The following is a 27,458-nucleotide window of genomic DNA, read 5'->3' as shown; positions in this document are numbered from 1 at the left end:
GGGCACTTATAATTCACCATTAGAATTACTTGTCCACTTCTAGGATTAGGAGATAGCTGCTTAAACTTCTTAATACTGATGGCCTGTCCTTGACACTAAGACGCTATATGCATGAATGATCAAATACATTAATATGCCTCATGGTTCATGGTGCTAAAATCTCTAAAGTTATTTACCAACTACTATTACCTAGGCTATTAAGTCTGGGAGGAAGGTAGCCCAGAGTGGTCAGGAGCCAGTAATGAAACTCAACTGTAATATAAGAAAGTCAGAAATGAAACTACAGCTGGGGGATGGGAGAGAGATCCAGGGCTCCAATCTATTACTTCATACTGTCAGTTTTCATTTTTACCAAAATACTGTGCAAATAGTTAGTATTTGTACCTTCCTCTAATAATTGACTTCCTTTCTATTCTATAGAGAGAAACTTTTTTTTTTTTTTTTTTCCTGTACACGGGCCTCTCACTGTTGTGGCCTCTCCTGTTGCGGAGCACAGGCTCCGGACGCGGAGGCTCAGCAGCCATGGCTCACGGGCCCAACCGCTCCGTGGCATGTGGGATCCTCCCAGACCGGGGCACGAACCCGTGTCCCCTGCATCGGCAGGCGGACTCTCAACCACTGTACCACCAGGGAAGCCCGAGAGAAACTTTTTTATAAGGCAAGATCAGTTTCTCTTATGCCAAAGTTTTCAGTGTGAGTTGATCTTGCTAGTTGATTAGTAAGCATTTTTAATGCCTACTAGTCCATCTTGGACTGTAAAATCCATCTCAGACTTCATTTTCCTCTAATTTGTTGAACTGCCCAGGAACTTTTCTAGAAACAGACCCTAATGCAGATCCTTAGTAATCTTTCCAGCAAGAGAAGTCTATAGGTGTTTTCTCTTGATTAAGGCACCAGTGAACCCAATGCTCACTTTTAATTTCATTCTTCCTTGATTCTCTGTGTCTTTGACCAAAACATGGTTCACATGGTCAGTAGTCAGGAAGCAGTTTGAATCTCAATATTAAATCTTGACTTAGCTTGGAAGTCAAGATTGATTATTAACTACTGAAAGCCTGTCAACAGCTCTTCCTTTGACTTGCTTCTGGCACATCAGCATCTTTCCACTTAAGTAAAAGCCCACCACTTTACTTGTGATAAGGAGACTGAATATTGCTAATTCAATCTGGCATTAACCTCTTTCTCTTGTTTCCCGTAATGACAAACATCATGCCTTGCTATTAACTAAAAGAGCACTTTTAAATATAAAGCCTAATATGCCTTTTGAACTTCAGCTTGGCTATCTTTGATATACTTAGAAATACAGATGAAAGGTTTATTTTTTCTTTAACTGCCTTTTAATTCTACTTTAAATAAATTTGAACACTTTTTAAATGGCTCTGATAGTAAAATCTCATTATTTGGACAGGAGTAGGGAGGGTAGAAGTGAAATGTAGGTTTAATTGGTGATAACTTTAAATTATAGAATATTTTTTAAAAATAAAACTAGGCTAACAACATCTGGTAAAGACTTGTGACTTAACTAACAACCCATATCTGAGGAGCCAGGTTCCAGATTCTTATCCCAGTCCTAGTAATGGTGGCCTCTTTTTAGTTACTCCCAACTTTTTCTCCTTTTAACTTTAAGCTGTCTAATTTTAAAGTCTAGGATGAATTTAAAATTGAGATCATACATGAATTTCAGTTGGAATGGTGTATTCTATTAGGAGTTAGGTCTGGCTGTATGTAATAGAAAATCCAAATAATAATGATGAAATAAAATGGAATGGATATTTATATGTCTCATATTAAAAGAAGTTGAGTCTGGAGTTGGTATGGTAGCTCCATGATCAGAAAGACTCAAGCTGCTTCTGTTTTTCTAATCCACTTTCCTTAACACATATTTTTTTTTTTTTTTTTTTTTTGCGGTACACGGGCCTCTCACTATTGGGGCCTCTCCTGTCACGGAGCACAGGCTCCAGACGCGCAGGCTCAGCGGCCATGGCTCATGGGCCCAGCCGCTCCGCGGCATGTGGGACCTTCCCGGACCGGGGCACGAACCCATGTCCCCTGCATCGGCAGGGGGACTCTCAACCACTGCGCCACCAGGGAAGCCCCTTAACACATATTTGCCATCGTCAGTCATCTCATGAGCCAGGGTGGATGCTAGAACTCCAGCCATTGCTTCCTTATTCTCAGACAGAAAAGAAAGGACATCTGACAAAAGATACATGTTAGCATTCTCTCCTGCATCTAAAAAGGAGCTTTTCCTAAAGTCCCACCTAACAATTTCTTATACATTCCACTCCCCTTTCAAGAGAAGCTGCTCCAAATAAAATCAGTGTTTTCCAAAGAAAGGGACAAAGGACATTGAGTATGCACCTAGCAAAATCGGCCATAGAGAGGCCTTTCTGGTAATTAAAGGTTACCACATTGAAGACAAACTATTTGAGCTATAACTAAGACCAACAAGTAATGCTCTGGTGATTCTTCTAACCCAGGAGTTTGAACTGGAAGGGATTTTTAGAGAATGAGGCATTGTATTCTGAGGATGGGCATGCAGCCAGATCTCATGTGAACTTGTTGCCAAAAAGCTTATAAGAATTTTCAAGTTTCTGACCCATCTCGGTACATAAAATGTGATGTTTAACGCTACTGCTCATTATCGGTAAGTTAGATGTTACAAACTTAGGAAAACCACTTCCTGCTTTCTCCCAGCCTCTGTTCATGACAGACTAACATGGTAATGCTACCTTCCTCATACCTTTACAGGAAAGATTGCTTTTCTACAGCTGGATACATCTGCTACTGCTCCACTTCTGCTCTAGTGATTGAGCATGTGGGCCTTGGGCTCAGACCTGGCCTTGAATCTTGACCCTGCCACTTACTAATTGGGTTTTCTTGGCGAGATACCTAAGTTTATTGTGTCATACTGGTTCTCAAATGTTACCAGTAAGAGCAGTTTTATATTTTTATTTCTTAATCTTGAAATTATTGTGCCAGAATCTAATTCAAAAGGCTGAACTCAGAAGGGATTGACACAGAAGGGATTCAGATCAGGTCTCTGGTGTCAGAGCAGTTGTAACCATTGTGAGAAATGGACATTGACCTTTGCCATATTTTAAGTTTTAAATTGCAGACCAGCCCTGCTATGTTGATGGCATTCACTTATTGGTTTTGCTAATGCCTCTGATTAGTCCTGATAATCTTTGTAGTGTCTTTTTTGTTGTTGTTGTTTTTTACGTTGGCATGCTCTGTCCTAGACCTTCCATCGTCACTCTGTCTGGGCTTTAATGGCCTTTTATGCGCTGATATGTAGCAGATCTCCTCCTACCTCTTTCTCCCCACCCCCAAGCTACACATCTATATATGCAACTAGTTTGTAGACATCTTCACTTGTATAGCCCATAAGTACTTCCAACTACATGTCTAAAGTTAAACTATTATTCCTGTACCACGTGTATCTCCTTTCAAAATGAATGAGTAAATAAATTAAATAAGTGAATTCCCCTCCACCCCCGCGATCAGAAGTGTTGGGGTTGGAAGCGCACTGTGGAGAAGGTACGGACTTACATGCCTGGCGAAAATGCGTGCAAGGCAGCGCCGCAGGAAAGAACCTGCCTGCGCTGGCGCTTGGAAAGGCACTTCTCAAAGCGGTCTTCCCTGCCCTAGCACTTCCCGCCCCTGCCACCGCTGTCAGCCCCAACCTGCTTGTCCTCATAGCGCCCTTTCCTTCATGGCACTTGCTATAATTTGTTGCTGTAACTATTTGCTTATGTGTTTGTTTAATGCGCCACCCCTCCCCCATTTCTAATTGCGTAAAGACATGGATTAGAGTCTTTTATTTACTAGTATATAATCAACAGTAGTACAAGGACTGGCAAGAAGTTATGAATGAGTATGTGATTTATCAGTGAATCAGTCTAAAGGAGACTTGAGAGAACTGTCTTTTTTTATATTTTTCCCTTAAACTGGCCCACAGTGAAACTCTTCTGCTATTTTTCTGCCCTTTCACAGAATTGCCTGAGACCTTTCTGGAGTCTCCGAAAAGTTTTACAAATTTTACTAATAGAAGAACTTTGTATCATATTCAAAAGAAAAATGTAGCGAATAATACTAAGAGTGATATATGGTTATCTTTTTCAGTCAGGAAGGTAGAAAACAGACATAGTATTTTTCTCCAAACACAGAGCAAGAAGTCTTAAACAGAGCTGTGTTTAGAGTGGGAGTTTCTACATTCATTTACACACTGCAACTCTTGTTATTCAGAACACCTCAGCATAGTGATGTTTGCTCATAATGATGACCCCCAAGGTATTTGATGATCCAGAGTTCCTTTTAAATCAGTAATAATAAAAGTATGTTCTTTAAATCAATGATTTTAAGTTGAAAACAAAGAAACAATATACAACCCAGAATATCTTATTAATAGAAACATCATAATTATAAATAAAGGATTTGTTAAAATAGATAAAAATGACATTCTGATTCAAATTCATAATTCATTCCTTCCAGTGTATTGACAAAGATGAAAAAAAATGTTTTATGAGTTATACGGAAACAAATTAAACCTAGATTGAAAATCTTTTAATACTTAGGTCAGAAATATTAATATCTATTCTCAGAAAAGGGATGCACTTTTCATGGTTGAAATAATTTGAATAACTGTTACTAGAGAGTTTATAAAGAGAAATTAGCTTATCTATTCTCAGAAAAGGGATGCACTTTTCATGGTTGAAATAATTTGAATAACTGTTACTAGAGAGTTTATAAAGAGAAATTAGCTTCCCAGAAATAAAGAGTAATTTTTCTGTTGCATGCAAAATAATGCCTGTGAAGAAAGAAGACAAAGATAAGTTTCTGTCTCTACTCTGGAAGAAGTGAAATAATCACTCTCTAGTTGGGAGAAGCTAGTCCAACTGTCAGATACTTAAGGGATTTACACTTTTAGGTAAGTGACTTACCTAAATAATTTAAGTCAGTATTGTTTGTCAGGTATTCTGTGTTACATGCATCATTTCGTTCTTAATACAACTATATGAGCTAGGTGCTAGCTTATCCCAATTTGATGAATGAGGGAAATGAGTAGAGAGTCTGGGAAACTAGTCCAAAATCACACAGCTTGGAAGTCCAAACCTAAGGTATCTGATTCCAAAAAGTCCAAGTGCCTAAATCATTTCTCCTTCCAAAAAAAATTACATGAACTCTTAAGAATCTAGGAGATATTAAGTAACTTTCAGGCAAAGTTACAGATGAATTACACAAATGTGAATGTTCAAGCAAGGAACAAAATTTGGGTCTCAAGAAATGCTTGCTTTTTAAAAGTTACTTCTACCTATGATATTATTTGATTAATACACATTTGGTGGAATATCCAAAAATAGACATTTCTCATGACCTAAGAGAGTGGGATGATGCAATCTCCATATAGATTACAATCTAAATAGTCTGTCAAGAAAATGTGGTCTTTTAGAACTCTTGGATTAGATTGATGATTATCAGAGAGGAGGAAAGAACTAGGAAGAAGAGACGCACACATGACAGTCTTGCTAGTCCCTGCCTAGAAGGAACAAGGAAGTTGAGCTGCACACTGACATTTGCTACAGAATCATACAGGTGGCAGCTGGTGATGAGGCAATTCTTCTAACACTGCTCTCCGTCCTTCCAACCATTCAAGTAATAGAGGCTAACATACTTATCCTGATTAGTCTTCCTCTGAAGACAGAATAGGGTTCTAAGTAAGTGGAGGCAGACAGTGCAAACAACAGTGAAAAGATTAGCACCAATCCTGGAATTGCACGCTATCTCCCTTTTGCTCATCTGCCCCGGTAGTCGCCTGGAACACTTTTCCGGAAAGAGAGAGAAGAAACAGGTGATAAGACAACATAACTTTATAAGGCACTGTGGATGTTCAGAGGTGCTTTTACAGCATCTTAATTTAATCTCCACATTATAAAGGATATTAACATTCTGAATTTCAGATAAGGTGTTACATGCAAAATGTATAAATGATTGAAATCAAAGTGGCTAAGTAACGCTGCAGAATTATCAAAATGTTATCAACTATAGTTCTAGATAGAGTGGATTTAAATTATTCTAATCCAGTTTGGCACACATTAGGATTTAGATAAGGGGAATAAACCCATTAAACACTGAGTCTTGGATTTATAGTTTGTAATAAAGGGGGACAGTGTCTGTTTATTTACAGAAAAATTTAAACTAGTGTATCTATTTCTGTTAGCTTTTTGGCATTACTGTCTCAACTGTAAAACAGTAAGGCAAAATAATGGTTTGTGTGTACCCATCAAAATCTGAATCTCAGAGTTAAAGCTATGTTCATAGCAATTTTTATACACATTGATTAAGTAAATACTAATTGAGCAACTGCTGTGTGCCAGAAATTGTTCTGGTAGCTAAGGATAAGGCAGTTAACAAAACAAACATAAACTTGTGAAGCTTACATGAGAAGACGGAAAAGACATCAGAATAAGTTATATGGTACATTGGAAGGCGATATAGGATTATTTGCCTTTTATGAAGAATAAATTCAATCGCTGATACATTTTTCCACGTATTACCTTACTTAAAATTCACAGTTAGTGTTTATTTCCTATATAATGTGGAGATTAAAATTAATAGACAGTAAAAACGCCTTCCATCCTCTAAAGTGTTATACAGATATACTTAAATGACATCTTTAATATCTAAAACTCATGATAATTGGTGTAATAATATCTACAATGAATTTAGTGAATGATAATTACTAGTCTGGCTTTTTTTTGTTTTTTTTTTTTATTTTTGGCTGCGTTGGGTCTTCGTTGCTGCGTGCAAGTTTTCTCTAGTTGTGACTTGCAGGCTCTAGAGCGCAGGCTCAGTAGCCGTGGCTCATGGGCTCAGTCGCTCCACGACATGTGGGATCCTCCCGGACCAGGGCCCGAACCCACGTCCCCTGAGTTGGCAGGCAGATTCTTAACCACTGCACCACCAGGGAAGCTCCCAGTCTGTTTTGAAAACAGAGTTCACATGTTGAAGTTTGGTGTTATTGGAGGGGAAGTGTTTCAAAATTAACATGAAGTCCTCTTTTATTCATACTTCTATATTTTTATCTTCAAATATTAAAGAGGATCTTTAGTATCTTTAAGTGTTGGGAAAGATTTTAAAGGTTTTGTATTCTTACTACTTCCTCATTAACACTGTTCGCAGTATTTGCCCTGAGCACATTTCTGTTATTTAGTATTAAAGTATCTTTTATAATCTTGACCAAATCTCACCAGAATAATTTCAATATATCAACCATCAAGTTTCAATTCAATGTCAATCAACATTTTGGCTATATTTCTACTACAAAGTAGAATAAATACAATATAATAAAATATAATTCCTATATAGTAAATCAGACAGTTCTCCATAAAACTCAGCCTTAGATTACTAGTGTATTTACTAACCAAATGAAATAGCAGTCGTAAGTATCTGCAGAAAGAAAATATCACAATTCTCGGTAGAGACTAATTACAGAACAATTTAATTTCATGCTTCTTACATTCTGTCTCTCTTTTCTACCACCCACTCTTCCTTCATTTATTTATCCTCTCCTTCATTTGTTTTATCGTATATTGACACATCATCTTGCCTACCTACAGTTATCTTCTCCGTCGTAACCTGGCAGATTGACCAAAAAGATGATTAGAATGGCAGAAATGCTCATGTCGGCCATGTTTAAAAAAGAGAAAAAATCAAGGGAAAAAGCTTTCCTCTCTTTCCCTTAAGCCATAGTTCTTGAAAGAGCAGTGTTCATTCATTGTCTCCCTCTGTCTCTCCTCCCAACTTAATCTTCCGTGCCCCTGTAACTGGCATACCTCCTATGCTTTCATCATTGACTTCCTAGTTATCAACACAATAAATAGGTTCATGTTCCTGCCGTTTTCAAAATCTGACATTTAACATTTCCCTCTTTTTTGAAACACTCAGCTCCCTGGGTTCTGTGATAAAATATCTCGGGCCTCTTATTTCTGCCCTCTTTTCTTCCTAGGGTCACTGCTTATTACAGGTCCCTGAAATACTAGTGTTTCATTGAATTCTGTCCTTGTCTTTCTTTTTTTCTCATATCGCACTCATCTATTTCTTTCACTGCATTGGCTTCAGCTGTACCTCTGTAAGCTAATGGAACTCCACAAACATATCACAGGCCAAATCTGTCTTTTAAGCACCAGACTTATCAATATACATCCAACCACCTGCTGGACCTCTCCATTTAGATATTCTACAGCCGTCTTGAATTTACGTTTCTCAAACTAAATTTCTCTCCTTATTTCCATATACACATGCATTTTTATTTCCTTCATCTTTGGTTCACATGGAATTCCAGGCCCTATACCCCAGAAATTTTGTTTCAGTAGGTCTACAGTTGAGATATTTTGTTTCAGTAGGTCTACAGTTGAGTCTAGGAATTTGCATTTTAATAAGAATCCCAGCTGACTCTTATGCAGGTGGTTTCAGGACCAAACTTTGAAAAACTGCCCTTAGCGAATGAATGGTTCCAGTTTCTTCAGGACTGTCCACATAAAGTTGTGTAGATGCAGTGAGGAATTATGGCTGAAATCTTACCTAAGCTCTGCTTTTCAAGCCGTGCACCCTGGCAGGGATGGCTTTTCAGTTCTCAAAGGCAAATTGGCCTGTGGCCTTGCAGCAACGCTGTTCCCTCACTGCTTCCCTCCCACCCACCCTCTCCATGCAGTCTGTCCCTGAGTCCTGTTGATTCTCCCCAATCTGTTCCTGACTTTTCATTCCCACTGCTGTACCTTTGACCAGGCCTTTATTCCTTCTTACCAATACTACTTCAAGACCCACTTAATCAGTTTCATAGACTTTATCCCCCTTTCCCCATCGCTACCGCACACCCCTAGTTCTCTCTCAGTATCACCAGAAAGGTCTTTAAAATGCAAATCTGAGCATGCTGTTCATTTTCTTAGAACTCTTCGATTCCTTACTATTTTCATCTGGTTAGGCTGTTAACTCCCTAACATGACATGTAGGACATTTCATGACCAGGTATCTGCTTAACTGGCTACCTTGACCTTTCATTACTCTTCCAAAGGCACTCTACAAGCCAATCATTTGTGCACGCTGTCTCTCCCTTCCTCTCTTTTCCTCCATTTCTTTCTCACTTCCACACTTTTGTTTATCTAGTTCCCTCTGTTTTGAACCATTGACTTCTTCCTCCAAGTATGCAACTGCTTAACTTTTGGAGTACGTGTATTAAATAGAGGTGATGTTGCCTGTGTTCACAGTGCTGCTGCGAGGATCACAGAAAGATGATGAATATAGGAGCTCTTTGGTAAATATAGTATGTGATGCAAATGTTCGTGTTGATTTAAATTGAAATATAGAAGGGTTTTGTTTTCATCTCATCTGAAAAGATGAAATTCTACTGAAAAGATTACTATGATTTGTTTGTATATTGAACAACTCCTCCATTGCCAAAATAATTCATTGTTTTATGTACATTGAGGAGGTTTGACTTTATCCTGAGTTTACCTTCTTATGATTTGGCTTTCAGTAGATTTTTCTGCTCTAGCTGCCGTAATTTCCTTCATGTAGGAGCTGCCCAGCCAATCCTTTCCCCACAGTTTCTTTCAACAGTATGAATTCTGTTCTTGTATCAGTGTCTTTTTCCTTCATTCCCTTTGAAGTCTTCCGGGTCTCCAACAAGGATTGCCAGATAAAACTATACTGTCATTATAATCTTACTTTGGGGGAGAGGGACTTCTTGCATTTGAAGGTTATCCTTTGATAGATACATTGTTGGCCTAAGGAAATTCTCAATTTAAAAACATATTCAGAATATTGGGATATTTTAGGTATGTGTATCTTTACCATTTCAGCTGTAAATTTTTTGTTTTACTTAGTTCACTGGAACATACAGTACAAAACCTAATTTGTCTCGGACTAAGGAACACCATTTCCTTTCCCAGACCGAAATGTTTCCTTATGGGCATTTTTTTTTAATGTTTTAAATTTTCACTATTAAAAATGAGAAAAGATTTTTTTTCTCCCATAATAGTCTTTTTTTCCATTAAAAAAGCAAACTATGCCTATTACAGAAAAATCAAAATACAGGAAGCAAGAAGAATTTTAAGATTATAATCCCACCTATCTACCAATAATCTCGTAATATTTTTGGTATGTTGTTTTTCTAAATTATTTTCTGCATAGAGTATGCATGTGTGCGTGGTAAATTGTGTTTAAAAAATGAAATCAGGCTATATATACTATTTATAACCAGTCTTTTAATTTAATATATCAGAAACATCTTTTTCATGTCAATAGGTAAAATTCTACTATGCTGACATTTTTGTAAAAGGTTTCATTGCATTGGACCATAATTTTTAAAACTTTGTTTCATCATGGAATGATTTTATTGTACACTAGTTCTCCAAACCCTTTGTTCTAATCAAAGTTCTTTTTACTCTAGAATTGCTATGATTCAATTATAATACACAGTCACAATATTTTTTTAATATTTTACAGTATGATTCATCAGTTACCACCTTTTTTTAATCTTTAGTTTTTCTAATCAAATGGTTGGTGAATTGTAGTGATTGTTTCCCATGTCTTAATTTTTACCATTTACTACCTATAGTAGTAATTAAATTATAAATGCCTTCAAATTCACTTGCTAGTAAATCTCTAATTAATAGATATTGCTATAAAGCATTTATGTAAGGAATAGTCAACTAGAATTTCAGGAACAGTGATTCAAATATAAGCAGAGAAGTTGAGATGCAAAACAGATGTTTTATAAATAGCTGCAGGACAGCTTTTCATTTTGTTTTTCTTATTTGTAAGAAAATAAATCAGTCAAAACCTTAACTGGGCAGATGGCAGGCAGTTCAGGAGATAAAGGGCAGAGTGCATATGGCTATCACATTTCTGGCTTTTGAACCCATAAATTTCCTTTGTTTTAGTGGTTTATCCTCTTTCATCCAGTGTTACTATGAAAGCCTTTTTTCCAGACTGTCTTTTGTTTAGGTAATGTGTATATTTTTTAACCTTGCCTATTTTTAGGGAAGTTTTATTTAGGAGAAAAATGGAACAAGTAGAGGGTTACTTGGGTCAACTGGATTATTGACTTAAAATTTTTTATAATATAACTTTTAATTCTTTGTGCCACTTAAAAATTATAGTCTAAATATAATATATTTTAATGTGCTAGAAAAACAATTTTAGCTTTTTATATTCTGTGCTGCTGTGAGCTTAGTATCCTGAACATGGATAGCTTCCATTCATATTTTTTTCCAAGTACCCTTTCACTTCATCAATTACCTATGGACAAGCTGCCCTGTCCCATATGGTAACCTAACCACAATTTGGTTATTTAAATTTAAGTTAATTAAAATTAAAGTTAAAACTTTAATTCCTCGGTCATACTAGCTACATTTCAAAGGCTCAATAGCCACATGTAGCTAGTGGCTATCCTATTATATAGCACAGATTGAGAACGTGTCCATCTTCACAGAGAGTTCTATTGGACCTTTCTTGTTAAAACAGGTAGCTAAGTTTGAGAGCAGAACTGAGTGTGGATTGTTATTTTTTTGTACCCTGTTAGTAATAAACAGTTGTTATGTAGGTGTGTTTCCCCAATTTCCCAACCATTATAATGAAAAAGTAAAATTCACTGAGAAAGGTTTTCTTTTTGACACATCATTTGCAGTTTATATATCCATCAATAAAAGAACTCAGTTCTGCTGTGGCTACCTTGGTTATTTGAGGTTGAGATTTATCTTTTAACATCATCTCTCTGAACACTTTGCTGATTGAAATTTGCCCTTATAATTCCTTTATTGGATTAAGCTGCTTTGACCAACTGCTTAATCCTCTTAGCTCACACAAAAATTTTAAAATGGCATAAACATCTCCTAAGCAGAAATATGCTGTCTAAAGACCACCTGTTGGTATGTCTTTCTTTAAGGCAGTGATTCTCAAAATGTGGAAAAAGCAAGTTGCTGAACCCATCTGTATATCGGCTTAGTACAGTTGCCAGTAATACACTGTTGCGTATTTGAATACGGCAGACTGTAGGTGGCATGAGGGGGTGGGGAAAGGAGCACTGTTTATCATAGTACTCACTAAGGCACATAGGACAACTGGTAAAATTTTCCAAGAGGTAGAAGCCTGTCCTGTTTTGGGTTTAAGGAAGGAAGTAGGTGCTCCAACTATCCATCCTTGCCTTCCCACCTTCGGGCTGATCTGCCTTTTGTCAGTGACAGGATAGACAATCTGAGCATCCTCCCACTGCATGTGTGACCAGCAGTAGGTATAATGGTAATAACTCTTCTTGAATCATGGCTTGGCTGCTGCTTGATCGTCAAATGCAGAGTAGCCTGGTCGCTTTGGGTGTCAAAGCATCATTGGGACAACCATTATTTACACAGAAGCAATCCAGACCTATGTCATCACAGAGTCTGAGTATAGTGTGAGAGTCACTAACCAACATGGCTGCGGAGCTTGCTAGGTCACAAGTTCCTGCACACTCATGAAAGGAAGAATAAGGACTGTTTGAATTGGAGAGCACTTACCTAATGTTCAGGCAGTAGCTGCTTCTCATTACTAGCCAGTTGCTGTCAGATCTTCTGATTTTGTTTTTAAGAGAAACCAAGAAATTGAAAATTGTAAGTGAATCTTTAAGAAAAAGAACACTTGTAGGCTAAACTTAACTTGCTGCAGTATGGATCCAGACTTCAGGCTGTGGGTGTGCCACCTCTACTTACAGAACTTTTCCTCTAGTCATTTTATCAGAAATGGGAACCTGATCCTCAAAATCAAAGGCATAACAGCTCAGTCCTTTCATTCTTAGTACAACAAAGTTTAGCTCTCCCTCCATCTTTACAGTTAACAGTTACTTAAAGAAGTACATAAACATGGCTTAATATGGGCAACATGTAAACATGCAGGTGCTTGTCCTCCCTTTCCTAGCAACCAAGATAAGATCATCATAAAAAGAAAACACCTTAATTCTTGGAAAAGTCTTTACTCTGGGCAAAATGTGAGCCTCCATAAAAAAGATTTTGAAGCAGTACTGCGTGAATTGTTGCACAGATGTTGGTCATGTCTAAAGGCAGTGTGCTTAAAATTTCTTCACAGCCTGTTAACAACCTGGAACTTAAATTATAACTAAATTATCTTGTCTTATTTAAAAATTAAGAAAGAACACACAAACCCACCATTTGGAAAACTAATACTGCCAGTTCTCTAATTCTGGTTCTTTTACGTTTGTAGTAAAAGTCGAAGTGCTTACTCCCTTAGAGCTTTCCAGTCTCCTACTGATATGGTAACATGTATTACAGCTTTACATCCAACTATTGGTTGTATTATATTTGCTCTACCTATGGAATACCAAATTATATGAAGCCAGTCCTTTGAGAAATGAAATATAGTAGTCAAATTCAGAAGGAATTTGACAGAGAGTAATACTCTTTGACAGAGAGTATATATGCGTAAGGCAGTCAGATGATATGATATTTGAGAACGTGTGAAATAAAAGGCATGTAACATCAGTGTAGTCGGCTGAGAGATGGTACTGTTTGACAGGACCAGCTAGGGAACCATCAGGGAAAGATTGCATAATTACCACCAAATCATAAATAAGATCTTCTTCAAGAGGCTGGGGGTAAAAGCAGAAGGTAATGGGACACGTCATAGAACTCTTAAGTGTTTTGGGTTTTGTGGCTATTTTTTAGTGCCATTGAGAGTATCATCCTGTGAGAGGAAAAATTATGTTACTACAATAGGCATATTAAATACATGCATGGAAATATCTTTGTTTTAAAAGGGTGACACTGATAGGTAGACAGGAAGATCTACATTTGAGTGGCTCTTGCTCTTTTATGAGTATAACCGAGTTTTCTTAAAGCAAATTGATCCTAAAGAGGAATTTAAAGAATAAAAATGGGGATAGCATGCCAGATGGGTTAGTGGGAGGGTTTTCAAAGTGCGTGAGAATGGTGTAACAAAATCAGAAATGAAAGTGGGAAGACTTTAAAAAGAAAACTGTTGAATAGAAACAGCTTAACTTTTTAAAATACCACTGTTCATACAGAAATGTACTGCCTAGGGGCTTCCCTGGTAGCACAGTGGTTAAGAATCCGCCTGCCAATGCAGGGGACATGGGTTCGAGCCCTGGTACAGGAAAATCCCACATTCTGCGGAGCAACTAAGCCAGTGCGCCACAACTACTGAGCCTGCATTCTAGAGCCCATGAGCCACAACTACTGAAGCCCACGTGCCTAGAGCCCGTGCTCAGCAACAAGGGAAGCCATCGCAATGAGAAGACTTCGCACCGCAACGAAGAGTAGCCCCGCTCGCCGCAACTAGAGAAAGCCCGCGCGCAGCAACAAAGACCCAACGCAGCCAAAAATAAATAAATAAATAAAAAAGAAATGTACCGCCTATATAAATTTCTAAACAGCCTCTATCCAGAAGAAACTAGTACATACTTCTAAAAAATATTAGCAATTACAGTTGCCAAGTAAGGTCTTGGTTCTCTAATAATCATGAACTCAAGACACAGTTACATGGACATCTTTGTGTTATGTTTTAAAGATTTTATGATAGTTAAGGTGTCAATTATATTGGCCCTCAGAATTTTTATTAGTAAGGAAGTTTCAGTGCAATTTTTGTTGAACTGGTTTGAAAATTACTTATAACTCAGGTTCTCAAAAGTATCAACTTATTTAATTGCATTTAGATTCATTCCCTTTCAAAAGCTGCTGAAGAAATAAATGGTACTCAGAGCGGTTTACACTTGTAAATGCAATTAAAATTGTAAAGTCAGTTGGGAAACTCACTGGGATCTCTGATAATAGCAGTGGTTGTTACTGTTACATTCGAACTGATAAAGTGGAAAAAACAAAATCACTTCAGGAGTTTATACAATGACACCTATATTGCTGATACAAATTAAGTGGGCTACTCACATTCTTTTCTAGATTAAAAAGTAATTTGTTCAAGTATACGAAGTAGTCCGTGTATTAAATTTTTTGTTTCTTCTGCTACTGCATATTTTAAGCTATGTTTATAAGACAAACATTTTCAAATTGAACTTTAAAACTGATTCAAGTTTTAAATTTTTAGTGAGCTAAAGAAGTTACAGGTACAGATCTGGATGAATGAGCTACAGTATACATAAAATAGCCTTCTTGTATATTCACTGTATGTACATTTCTAATGAAAATATGTAATTGAATAGAAGTTCCTGATTTTGTATGGCCGATTGAATGATGCCACAGGAATGCCATTTCTGTATCAGTGCCACTCATTAGTTCTTGGGACTAATGGCACGTTAAACTATAAACATAGGAGTAACTTTACTGGAAGATGCCTTTAATTAACTTCTGAGAGCCTGGCCTAATTGCACGTCCTACTTACCTTGCTAGGATGGGCAAAACTTCATGGCAGTAGACCTCAAATAATAACTGGTAATAAGTTTTAGGTTTGTTTTTTAATATAATTTTAATTTTCCTTTATTCATTTAATTTTCCTTGAGTATTCGCTGTGTGCCAGGCACTATGACAATAAGGATGCATATAAAACAGATGGTCCCCTTTCTCACAGAACTTACCTTCTAGCAGGGGATAAAGGCCAGTGAAGAAGCAACTGTACAGTCTGGTGTGATTAACTCAGATATTACTGGTTAGAAAAGGCTTCTTTAGAGGAAGTGAGAACTAGATGGGATGGTGAGGAAGACCCAGATAATGTAGTGGGAGTAATAATGGAGTGAAGGAGGATTTAATATGCTGTACTGCTAGACTTTAGGGGGAAAAAAATCTGTTAAGATGGACAGTAAAACATCTGGGATGGGGGTGCAGGGAAGAACTGTCAAGGAGGACACCCAGGTTTCTTCCTTGAGCAGGTGGTGGTACCAGACTCAGGAAGAAGATTGGGTTTGGGTGGTAAAAATGGAGGAAGAGGAGTGTCATTTAGGCAGGGTGAGTTTCAGAAGCCTATGGGACATCTAAGTAGAAATATTTCCCACATTCAGAACTCTTCCTGACATGAATTTTTTTATGTCTTTTATAGGGGATTTTTCACCTGAGTGTCTGAATCGGAAATTTATTTTACATTTATGTATTTTCACATTAAATTGAATATTGTAGTTCTCTGACTTGCTGTTTATCTCAGCAGATTACCAATATGCATATAATCATGTGCTTACCGGGTTCCAAGCATTCATTTGGGGATTTAAGTAAAAGTTAAAAAATTATTTCTGGAGGACAAAAAGTTATATTACATGAATTACTAAGAAGCAGCGTTGGGTAAAAATATCTTTAAAAGCCCACATTAGTCTTCAGATAAACATCCATCATACTGATTTGTTGTTGAAGCTGTGGGGTACATCAGGAAATTTGTTTCATATAATTTTTTATCTTTTTTTAATACAATTTCTGAACATTCCAAATAAAATTTTAAAAACCCGAAAAAACAAGGGCTTCCGTAGTGGCACATTGGTTGAGAGTCCGCCTGCCAATGCAGGGGACACGGGTTCGTGCCCCGGTTCGGGAAGATCCCACATGCTGTGGAGCAGCTGGGCCCGTGAGCCATGGCCGCTGAGCCTGTGCTCTGCAACGGGAGAGGCCACAACAGTGAGAGGCCCGCGCCACACACACACACACACACACACACACACACACACACACACACACACACACTCTATATATATAAAACAGCAAAAAATAATGCCTTTCTGTAGCCTAGTTTAGAACCCTTTTTATATGCTGAAGGATTTCCTTTCATACATAGTAAAGGAGAAACAATTTACGGTGTTTAGATTCAGCTAAAGCATTGCTACATGATTAGTGCTGTGGCAGTGGACCGAGTGAGAATGAGACTGTTTACTGTTTCAGGAATTAGCTAGCCGTCAGCCTCATCTTAGGCCAGTGAGCCCTAAGAGAGTTTATAAAGAGTAAGGAAGCTCTTTAATGAATCCTCCAAAGTTAGTAAAGTAAGCAAGCTATCAGGTTCTCTCTGCCTAGCAGTAAGTATTAGAATCAAACAGCAGAATGGAGGTATTTCTTATTTTGTCTATAATTGATACTAACTACCTTTTTGTCTTACTTATGATATGAAACATGCATAATAACAATACTTTTAATATTTTTATTCTAATCAAGGTTTGTGAACTTCCTTTTTTATGTTAATTTACCAGGTTTTGAAATACAGCTGTGAGGTTTTGCACTTAAATATTTTAATTCTGCTGGAAATTTGACCCAACCAGACAATAACTGGTAAAAAATATGTATACACACAGTTGCAGTACAGGTACCAAAGGGGTAAATAAAACGTGTATGAAATTCTGTTTAAGTTCAGTTTTTACACTCAGTGGAAGAAACAAGGCTGAGATAGTTGAGTTTTCCTGGTGAGAGTCGTTGACTCTCGTCTGCTTAGACTGTTAGTGTTTAGGAGGCATGCCCCATAGCTTACTTGTGAGGGAACTGACAGCCCAGTTAGCGCTGGTTTTGGCAGTCTTAGCAGGACCTACCATTGGCTGATGTTATGTCATTTTGGAACAAATTAGTATTCGCAAGCACTTTTATACCTGATTTGATGCCATTAAAGCACAAATACTTCATTATCTTAGTATTAGCCAGCATTTGCAGTTCAGTTAATAAAATTGTTACAACTTCAGTTTTTAAAACAAGGGGTGAATACAGAATGTAATTTTTTCTGACGAAGTCAGCTAAAACTTTTTTTTTAACCTAGCACCTGAGTGGCTCTCCACTTACTCTGTTTTCAAAGCTAAGCAGATTTAGACTGCTTAATTCTGGCAGGCATTAATTTTCAGTTCCACATCCCTTATTCACCTTCAGTATAAAAGCACTGCTGTTTGACCTTAAATGGTTTGAACTTACGAAAATGTATGAATGTATTCTATATTTGGAAGTGTGTTGTGTATTTGAAAAGGTATTCTGTATTTTAAAAAACAATTGAGATAGTATGCTTAAGCCGTACTAAAAAGTTGGGAAACATAAACATGTAATATGAATATTTCCATTATTTATGGTGCATAATGAACACTTGTGAGTTCAAGAATTATACTGGCTATTGTATCTTGGTAGACTGAATGTGTTGCTATATGAGTAATAATTGTGTGTAATGCATTTCTTTTAGAGATAAAATTATCTTGATAAAGTTTTAATAAGTATCAAACATGTGAAAACATTTTAGATGCTTTTCTTACTTAAAAAAATAAACAGTTCATCGACTTTTTGAGGCTTTTATTAATGTGTATTTTTCTGGTTCTGGTTTATCTTTCCCCAGTAAAAACGTAACTAATAACTTAAGTTCATGATTTACTGTGTTTTTTGTTGGGAAAAAAATTGTCAAGCATTTCTCTTATTGAGCCTATAATAGAAATTTTTTTCAAGTGTGTACTTCAGGAGGATTAGTGAAGAAAGCACTATAATATCAAGGCCAAGATTCTGTAAATGTAAACTGCTGGTTCAGTAGTATTTTTTAATATTATGCAACAACATGCCTCTGGGCTGAGGTTGAAATTGAATCATTAAGCCCTTAGAAAGGCTTTACTATTCATAAGAATTTAATATTTCTGCTATTCAGAATTTACTGAATAGTTAAATTGAAGCATAAATTATTAGTCTGTATTTTATATTAATACCAATATTCTTCAGCATTTTTCCTCTGATTTACAAATTATCAGTGACTGTGTTTTACTAAGATTTGTATTTCTCAATGCACCTTATAAAAAACAAAACTGTCTCAAGTCTTCTGTTTCTTTTTTTTCTTTAGGAATACCAAAATCTAATCTCTTGCACACCAAATCATTAAGGGGCCATAAAGACTGCTTTGAAAAATACCATTTGATTGCAAACCAGGAGTGTCCTCGATCTAAGCTTTCAAAAAGTACTTATGAAGAAGTTAAAACCATTTTGAGTAAAAAGATAAACTGGATTGTACAATATGCACAAAATAAGGATCTGGATTCAGATTCCGAATGTTCTAAAAATCCCCAGCATCACCTGTTTAATTTCAGGCATAAGCCAGATAAAAAGTTACTCCCACAGTTTGACTCCCAAGTACCAAAGTATTCTGCAAAGTGGATAGATGGAAATGCAGGTGGCCTCTCAAACTGTACACAAAGAATATTGGAACAGAGGGAAAATACGGACTTTGGGCTTGCTGTGTTACAAGATTCAGGTGCCACTTTATGCCACAATAGTCAATTGTGGCCTCATAGTCACAACCAGGAACAGAAAAAAGAAGAGACAGTCTCTAGTCCAGAGGCTAATGTCCAAACCCAGCATCCACATTACAGCAGAGAAGAATGTAAGTAAAAATAGGGAGAAAAGGTAAAGGTTGGAGTTTTGTTGGGGTTTTATATGTTTTATATATGTGATGTGTCAAGAATTTTGCTGTGATATTATAGATTTGGTAAATACAGTATTTAAATGACAGGTTCACCCTAGCAAAAAATGAGATGTCTTAAAACTCTTCGTCATTTCTTTGGAATATTCCTTAGTAGGTCCTAAACCATTGGAATTCTGCAGGCCCATCATTTGTTTTGCCATTTTAAATTATTAACGGAATGGAATTGACAACTGTGAATTGGAAAGTTCAGGGTTCATATAGTTTAGAAGTACAGCCTCAACCATTGACAAACACACACTGGCACGTTGCTAATCCCTACAAGACTAATTGGGGGTGGCATTTCAAAAGCAGAAATCTGACATTTCACTAAAGGCCAAAGGTAATGTGTGTACTTGGAAAAAGTGACTCATTCAGTCTGCATATTATTTCTTCAAAAACTCATAGAAGCTAAGATAATTTTAATTGACTTAAAATCAAGTGATCTTAGAGCTAGAAGGGCGCTTGGGATTCTGCATGTGAATTATCTAAGGTTATATAGCTAGGTAGACAAATTGATTTTTCAAACTATTTCCATAGCACTTTAGTGTTTTTCAAGCTACACATCATGAAGCATGTAGTGCTTAAGCAAAATCAACTTGATGGGTAGTGACTAGCACTTTTTAAAAACTGAAACAGAATGCGAAATAGCAGAATCCATTGGACCTAATGCTAAGAGTTTTTCAGTGAACGTTTTATTACAGGTGGAGGTAGACTGGGAGTGAAATGTTTCTTACTGTGGGTTGTGGTCAGAACTTGAAAACTCAACACTTTAGGAGTTAATGAATGAATCTTGGGGCCCTGCAGAATGTTATGTGGGAAGATAAGTGCAAATATTTCTTTTAAATAGGATATTGTGTTGGTGGTGTAGATAACTTCTTTTCCCGGGTTGTCATGGTAATAATGAATATGTTTTCATGTTTCAGTGAATTCGATGACTCTTGGTGAGGTAAAGCAACTGAATGCAGAGCTCCGACAACAAATACAGGGTAAAGACTCAGTGTCAGTGCTTTTTACATGTGCAAATTTTGATACAGAAAATCCCCTGTTAGCTTCATCTGCATTTAAATTATGGGATTAGAACCTGCCCGAGTTTCCAGAGCAAAAAGAATTCTTATTATTATTCTTTATGAACTGCAGGTGAAATAGGTTCTTTTTTAGGTGAAAACGGAGACAACTTAATCTCTACCTCTTACTAACATGTTTTTGACTACCTACTATTGTACCAGGCACTGTGCACGTGTGCTCCTTAGCAGTTCTTTTAGGGCAGGTGGTATTGGCCCCGTTTTTTCTTAATTATTATTAAATTTTCTAAACACAAAAGTAATCAGAATAGTATAGTGGAACCGTTGACCCATCTTTCCCAGTTTCAACTATAATCAAAAGCATAGCTAATTTTCCTTCATCTCTGCGTGCACCCATTCCCCTCGACCCACCCCTACCTCCAGCATGGATTATTTTAAAACAAATCCCAGACAACATTTTGTTTTGTCCGTAAATAGTGTAGGATTTTCTCAAAAAAATAACATCATTTTTTAGGCAATCACAACCTCTATCACATCTTTAAAAAAAAATGGCTAGTAATTTGTTAACATCATCAAATAGGATGCTGAAACAGTGTTCAAATTCCCCAACTGTTCCTTTTTTTTTTTTTCCTGCAATTGATTTCCATTTAGGTGAGGAAACTAACTGTGCTTCAGAGACATTAAGTTGCTTGCAGTTGCTTTAGTTGCTTAGATCATGCTTTCAGTCAGTAACAGATTAAGGATTATAACCCCTGTCTTTAACTCCAAAGCTAGTAGTCTTTCTTGACCACACACCCTCTCAGAATAATAAGATAATAATAATAGCACCTTATATTTATCACGTACTTATTCTGCGGTAAGTACAAGTATGATCTTATTTAATACTCACAATAAACCTGTGAGGTGCTTACTTTCATTATCGAGGTTATATATAAGAAGAAATTAAAACATAGTTTAGGACTTCCCTGGTGGCGCAGTGGTTAAGAATCCACCTGCCATTGCAGGGGACATGGGTTCGAGCCCTGGTCCGGAAAGATCCCACATGCCACAGAGCAGCTAAGCCCGTGCGCCACAACTACTGAGCCTGCACTCTAGAGCCCGCAAGCCACAACTACTGAGCCCACGAGCCACAACTACTGAAGCCCGTGCGCCTAGAGCCGCACTCCGCAACGAGAAGCCACTGCAATGAGAAGCCCGAGCACTGCAACGAAGCGCTCACCGCAACTAGAGAAAGCCCGCGCACAGCAACGAAGACCCAAAAACAAATAAATTACTAAAAAAAAAAAAAACATAGTTTAAGTTACTTGCCTGAGACTCGTGAGAGTCAGAACAAGGATTCAAAACTCCGGTAGTCTGATTCCAAAGCCTCTTGGGGGGGTTCCAGACCTGGGTATTAATGGGCACTTTACTGTCCATAAGTCATATTAGAAATTGATTGAACCTGTTTATCTGTTCAGATTGAGAAAAGTATCTCAGAGGTAGCTGTAACTGCCATTTCTGCTATGCATCTCTAAGTCATTGCTTGACTCTCAAGTTTCATTTGATGGAGAAAAGAAAAACAGTATTCCAGCTGGCTATGCAAAGCATACAACTTCCTAGGATGATCAAAACACAACCGTTTCCTTGGTTTCAAACTACTTTCATTGCAAACATTTGCCCAGTGCATTCATTTTAATTAAAGTACTTGAAATATAAATCATAGATTAGCTTTCTGTGTACTAAAAATGGAACTACTTTTTAAATCTTTACAGAAGTTTTTGAAGAGTTAGCCCACCAAGTGCAAGAAAAAGATTCTTTGGCCTCAGAGCTCCATGTCCGCCACATTGCCATCGAACAGCTTCTCAAGAACTATTCCAAGTTACCGTGTCTGCAAATGGGACGAACGGGAATGAAGTCACACCTACCCATAAACAACTGAACTCTAAACTTACACGTCCTTCCTATGGCCTGCCATTTTTTTGGCCTGCCGGGCATGCACACTTTGAAGAAGTTGAAGAAAGTTATGGTCAATTATTTTATGGTCATTAAATTTGCAAAACTTAAGGCAGTGTTTAACATCTTTGTCAAAGCAGATCATTACACCCTAGTCTTCTAGGGTTAATCATTTTGGTTCATTTGGGAAATCTTTTTTCCCATAATTACTAAACAGCCCTCCCTAACTTTTACCATATGTGACTACTTAAATATACTGTTAGAGTGTGACTTTGTTAAACATGGTTTAATGTAATTCACCTGTCAGAACAACAGAAGGTTAACAAAGTTCTTAGGTTAGTCTAAACTACTAAAGATAACATTTAAGAGGTAAATGGAATTCATAATATCACCTCTTATTTATTGAGCAATATTTTAATATGAAAATTTTATATATAAAAATAGTATTTTAGGTACCTTTTCATTCTGTTTATAAATGTGTATTTGAATGGCTCTGTATATTATATTTACACTTTCATGTGTGAATGTTACCCATATTTCAGATCACTGCATTTTATTCTCTTAATAATGTTTTTACAGCTGTTATCTTATTTTCCAAAGATAAATGTATTTTGGCATAGAAATCTATCTAGTTGAATTGTTTTGACTTCTAATAACTCTTATGAAAGAGGAATTAATAACTTTTTAAAGCAAGTATACAGGAAAATAAAAGACATTATTTTTTTCTAACAAAAATAGTTATGAGTCCAAGAAGAAAATGCTAATCTAGTTTCTGTATGTCAGCTTGTCTCCATAGAAGTAAAAGCCTATTCTACGTCATTATTACTTTCATCCTAATGACTTTGATGTGTTAGATTTGGACAGAATTTAAGTAAAGTCTCACTTCCAAGTCAAATGTAATGTCTATCTTCAAATATAATATGCCATGAAATTGTTGTCCTATCTTTGAAAAAAATTAAAATCATTTTGTGTACCACTTAAGATAAAAGTTCAAGAATCCTTCAACTGTCCAAATTCTGTTATCAACATCACTGAAAGTAGTGCCCAAAGAAAGCATTTTCTAAACTTTAGAATCTAAAGGAAAAGAGAAGATTGCTAGTCACAGAAAAACAGTACTCTTAATTCAAAAAAAAAGTCCATTTTTAAGAGGATACTCTTATTGCCTATCATGTTTCCAAAGAATTCTGAACAAATAGTTTGTCTCAAACAGCTAGATAAGTTTTCAAATAATATAGTAAAAGCTATAACCAATGCAGAATTAAAATGGGCTCTAAATTCTGTTTTCAACTAGTACTTAGAATGTATTTATGAGGTAAGATCCTTTGCTTGAAAGAATCCACAGAAAAGCCCATTAACTTGGCAGTTTCACACATAAAGATATGAATAACTTCTGCCTTAAATTTGGCAGCCTGCCCTGGTTTGGGTCAGATTTTAGTCTTGAACACAAAGAGTATTTGACTAAGCAAAGAAACACCTCAATCTAGTAGAAAACAACTTTTTGTAACGCTAAAATGTGTTAAATTTGCCTGAGGATATCAATTGATATCTCACTGATTTTGTTTTCTTTGAAATATGACATAACTGCTTTTCGGAGGGAGCTTTTGAAAGATGTTTTCAACTTCTCTCAATCCTTTGAGTCACCCAGAATGAATTTAGAATCCAGGGAGTGGGGGCTTCCCTGGTGGCACAGTGGTTGAGAGTCCGCCTACCAATGCAGGGGACACGGGTTCGTGCCCCGGTCCGGGAAGATCCCACATGCCGCGGAGCGGCTGGGCCCGTGAGCCATGGCCGCTGAGCCTGCGCGTCCAGAGCCTGTGCTCCGCAGTGGGAGAGGCCACAGCGGTGACAGGCCTGCGTACCACAAAAAAAAAAAAAAAAAAAAAAATCCAGGGAGTGGGAATGCATTGCCTTAGTTGTGATAAGCTTTAATTGAATGTGTGCAATATCAAAATCTATAAACTATAAGTTGAATAAAGACATTTCCTGATGAAGCCGATAAGTATCTCAGTGCTTCGTTGTTATGGTCAGATTTTCAAATTTGACTTTACTCTTTTTTGACATAATTCATTAAGAATCTTCCCAGCCAGGGTGCTTCTACACATTTGTGGTTCTATTTAGGTCACTTAGGGACAGTCGTAAAAGTTTGGGATGTGTTGCCTTTGATGTAAGTAGTAGCTTGTTGCCAGAACATGAGCCATATGGTGCAGTCCCAAATATAACAGTGTTATCCAAAGAAAGTGTTTGCTTATTTCTTAGAGTTTCTGGCGAATTTATAGCATTACTAATGAGTTTGGCACAATTGCATGGGGGCGTATATACCAAGGTCTTAATTGAGGAGTCTAATTTATTCCATTTAGATATTTCTTACTTAAGCCCTTCAAAGGCAAGGTGCTCTTAAAAAATACCTGTGGTGCTGGTACTCGCACTAGTACTTAATTTGGAAGGATATCCTAGTTAAAAAAAATTTTTGAAAAAAGTATTTTGCACAGCAGTTTATCCAAATATTTGGTAAACTTATTTTATATTCCTATGTTAGTTTTCTTGAATATTCAATTATTGTATATGCTAAAATAAGGGTAAGAGATAGAGTTGAGTTTTCAGAGAACATGAAATACCGCAAATATTGGTTACCATGCTTGGCTATTTTTCTGCAGAGTTGTTAGTACTTTTTGAGGAAGTTTAGAAGAAAACCTCACATATACCTTTAGTTTCAAAAATGGTAAAAAAAGAGACTGCTAATCAGCCATTATTGACATCTTCACAGCTTATGTGACTAAAGGGAGTGAAATAAGACTAATATTTTTTTCACTTTAGATTTCATAATTAGACAAGTTGAATTAAGTTTAAAACATCAGTTGTTTAAAGTTATTTTGACCACACAAGATTGTTCTCTTTAAAGATTTAAAATGCTTGCAGCCTTTTATTTAAGCTAAAAACCTATTTACTTTGCGATTATTATCCTTTGATCCTAGTATTTAGTATCCAAATTAGTCTTTTTTTTTCTTAAAGGCATGCACTTAAGAGACCAATAATAGATGATGCATGCAGGCAGCAGGATAGTGTTTCTTTCCATTATGTAGTTGCTTACACACAGTGTTGGAGCAGAGAAATGTTGTTAGTTTTTCAAATTATATGTTCATTTCACCACAAAGTGCCCATTTTTATATGCATTTGAGGATTGTTTTTAAAAGAAATTCATGTTGGAAAGTGATTTCAGAAATATAGTCAAAAGATATTCTTTTGTTGTTGGCATCTTGACAAGCATCTTGAGATTCCTCGGGTTTTTTATTTTACTGTATTCTTTACCACTGAAAATGGTTTAAAGTTCATTCTTTTTTGTTTATATATTTTTTTTACCTAGGTGTTTACAATGTTGAGGCTTTCGGTCAGTTTTTGCCACATTTTGGGGTTTTTTTAATATTTTGGGATGAGTGTTAATGTTTACCAGTTTTGGCTTTATTTTGTTTTGTTTTGGAAGAAATCTGCTAGTGTTATTAATGTTGTAAAATGTAATACAAAATGTATATGCTCAAAACCTCAGTAGGAACTTTTAAAGAAATTATTTGTGTAGCTTAGTAGGAGGTTCAGGTTAGTGACCATAAAATTAAGTTACGTGACATAAAAAATTTTCAAATGGTACTGTGTAAAGTTCTTGTAGTGTTATTTTTATGCTAAAGTAAGATATGTGAGTAATTTTAAGTACTTAATAAAAAGTTTAGTACTCTACAAATAGATTTTTTTTAAATATCTTTTGTTCAGATGTGGCTGAAAAGCAAAGATAATTGATTTCATTTCAGTGTTCAATTGCATTTTTAACTTTAGGTTGGTGGAAATAATTATTTGAGGAAATTTGTGGTGGTGGGGTGGGAGAGAGTTTATTACCAAAATAATAAGGTAATAAGGCTCTGGCACAAGTAAAGGTATCTTGGAGGGGGGCTGTAATACTGTGCTTGGAATAACAAGGTTCTGTCCAGCGTCTTAAGTATTTTCATTCACTTCATCCTTTCATAACTGCCCTTATGATAATGTAGTCTAACCTATTAAGCAGCTTGGTCACCTTGCTATGAACCATATCATAGCAAGTCTCTAGCGTTGAGATTTCTTGAGCACCTAGTTTGTAACATATGCTTTTCCTATTCTTTTTAGTTTAAAATAATCCAGATTACTAATGCATTTCAGTGATGTTGAATTAGTCCGCAATTTTAATCCTACCAAATTAAAAAGTTTAAAAATCATGAAGATGAGTATTGCCCTCCACCCTCCCTTCAGAAAAAGTGTTAGTTGAACTTCCCTCAACTGCACAGAAAGCAAAGGGAATTTTAGTAAATGTGTGTTTCTTCTTTCAAACGTGTAGAATGTTTATTTCCATTCTACTGCCTCCAAAAGAGGCATTTTAGAAAGTGTTCAGTAGTGACTTCTGTTAAATGCCATTCATACTTTTACAATTTGTGTGTGTGTTAATGTTGCTTTAAACTTGACTAGAAATTAGTACAAAATTGTCTTAAGACCTTTGAGAAAAGAAAATGAAGCTGCAGTGATGAAAACCAAGTTGGTTTCAAAAAAGTTTATTTAGACATTACTTGGCTGTTATATTTTCCTTTTAAAACTGCAATAATTTACATATTTGTATTGCTCTGCTTTGGAACTGTAACTACATATGCTTGTCTACTATTTTTAATTTTACAACAATAAAATAAATATTTTATTATCTGCTAGCTTCAGTGGGTATTTTTGTGTCCGTATATTTTCTTTAAATTATTGACCCAAATGAAAAGTTTTGTTTTTCCCGATTAGGGAGTCTATACTTAGAATTGTTATCTAACAATTTCTTAATTTTTTGTGAGAATCTTTCTTTGATACTTAATATTCCCTCTGTCCCAGGAGTTCAGAAGCAGAAAATAAGATTCCTGTGGCTTTCTAGATGTCTATACAACTTTTTAATTTGGAGTGTACTTTTTACATACAATAAATACACAGATTTTAAGTGTGTTGTTTGAGTTTTAATAAGTGTATACAACTGTGTAACCATCCCCTCTTTGGGCCCCTTTCTAATCTCTTCACTCTCCATTTCCTTTCCACTGTTCTGATCTCTATCACCGTAATTTG

At 36.4% G+C, this 27,458-nt stretch overlaps 1 protein-coding gene across 1 annotated transcript in view; it reads left to right on the top strand.

Moving 5' to 3' along the window:
• Positions 1-27,010, top strand: part of LOC309822978 (protein EURL homolog) — a 31,467-nt gene extending 4,457 nt beyond the window's left edge. Inside the window, exons 3-5 of the mRNA XM_082655086.1 lie at positions 18,781-19,317; positions 20,322-20,384; positions 22,172-27,010. Coding sequence (XP_082511212.1) covers positions 18,781-19,317; positions 20,322-20,384; positions 22,172-22,338 — 767 coding nt within the window. The 3' untranslated portion in view covers positions 22,339-27,010. The remainder of the gene's footprint in view (positions 1-18,780; positions 19,318-20,321; positions 20,385-22,171) is intronic.
• The last annotated feature ends 448 nt before the right edge of the window (positions 27,011-27,458 follow it).

The sequence above is a fragment of the Grampus griseus genome (genome assembly GCF_964374135.1).
Source record: "Grampus griseus genome assembly, chromosome: 5".
NCBI classification, from domain to species: domain Eukaryota; kingdom Metazoa; phylum Chordata; class Mammalia; order Artiodactyla; family Delphinidae; genus Grampus; species Grampus griseus.
The sequence above is the reverse complement of the archived record's forward strand: the minus strand, read 5'-3'. Positions and strand labels throughout refer to the sequence as shown.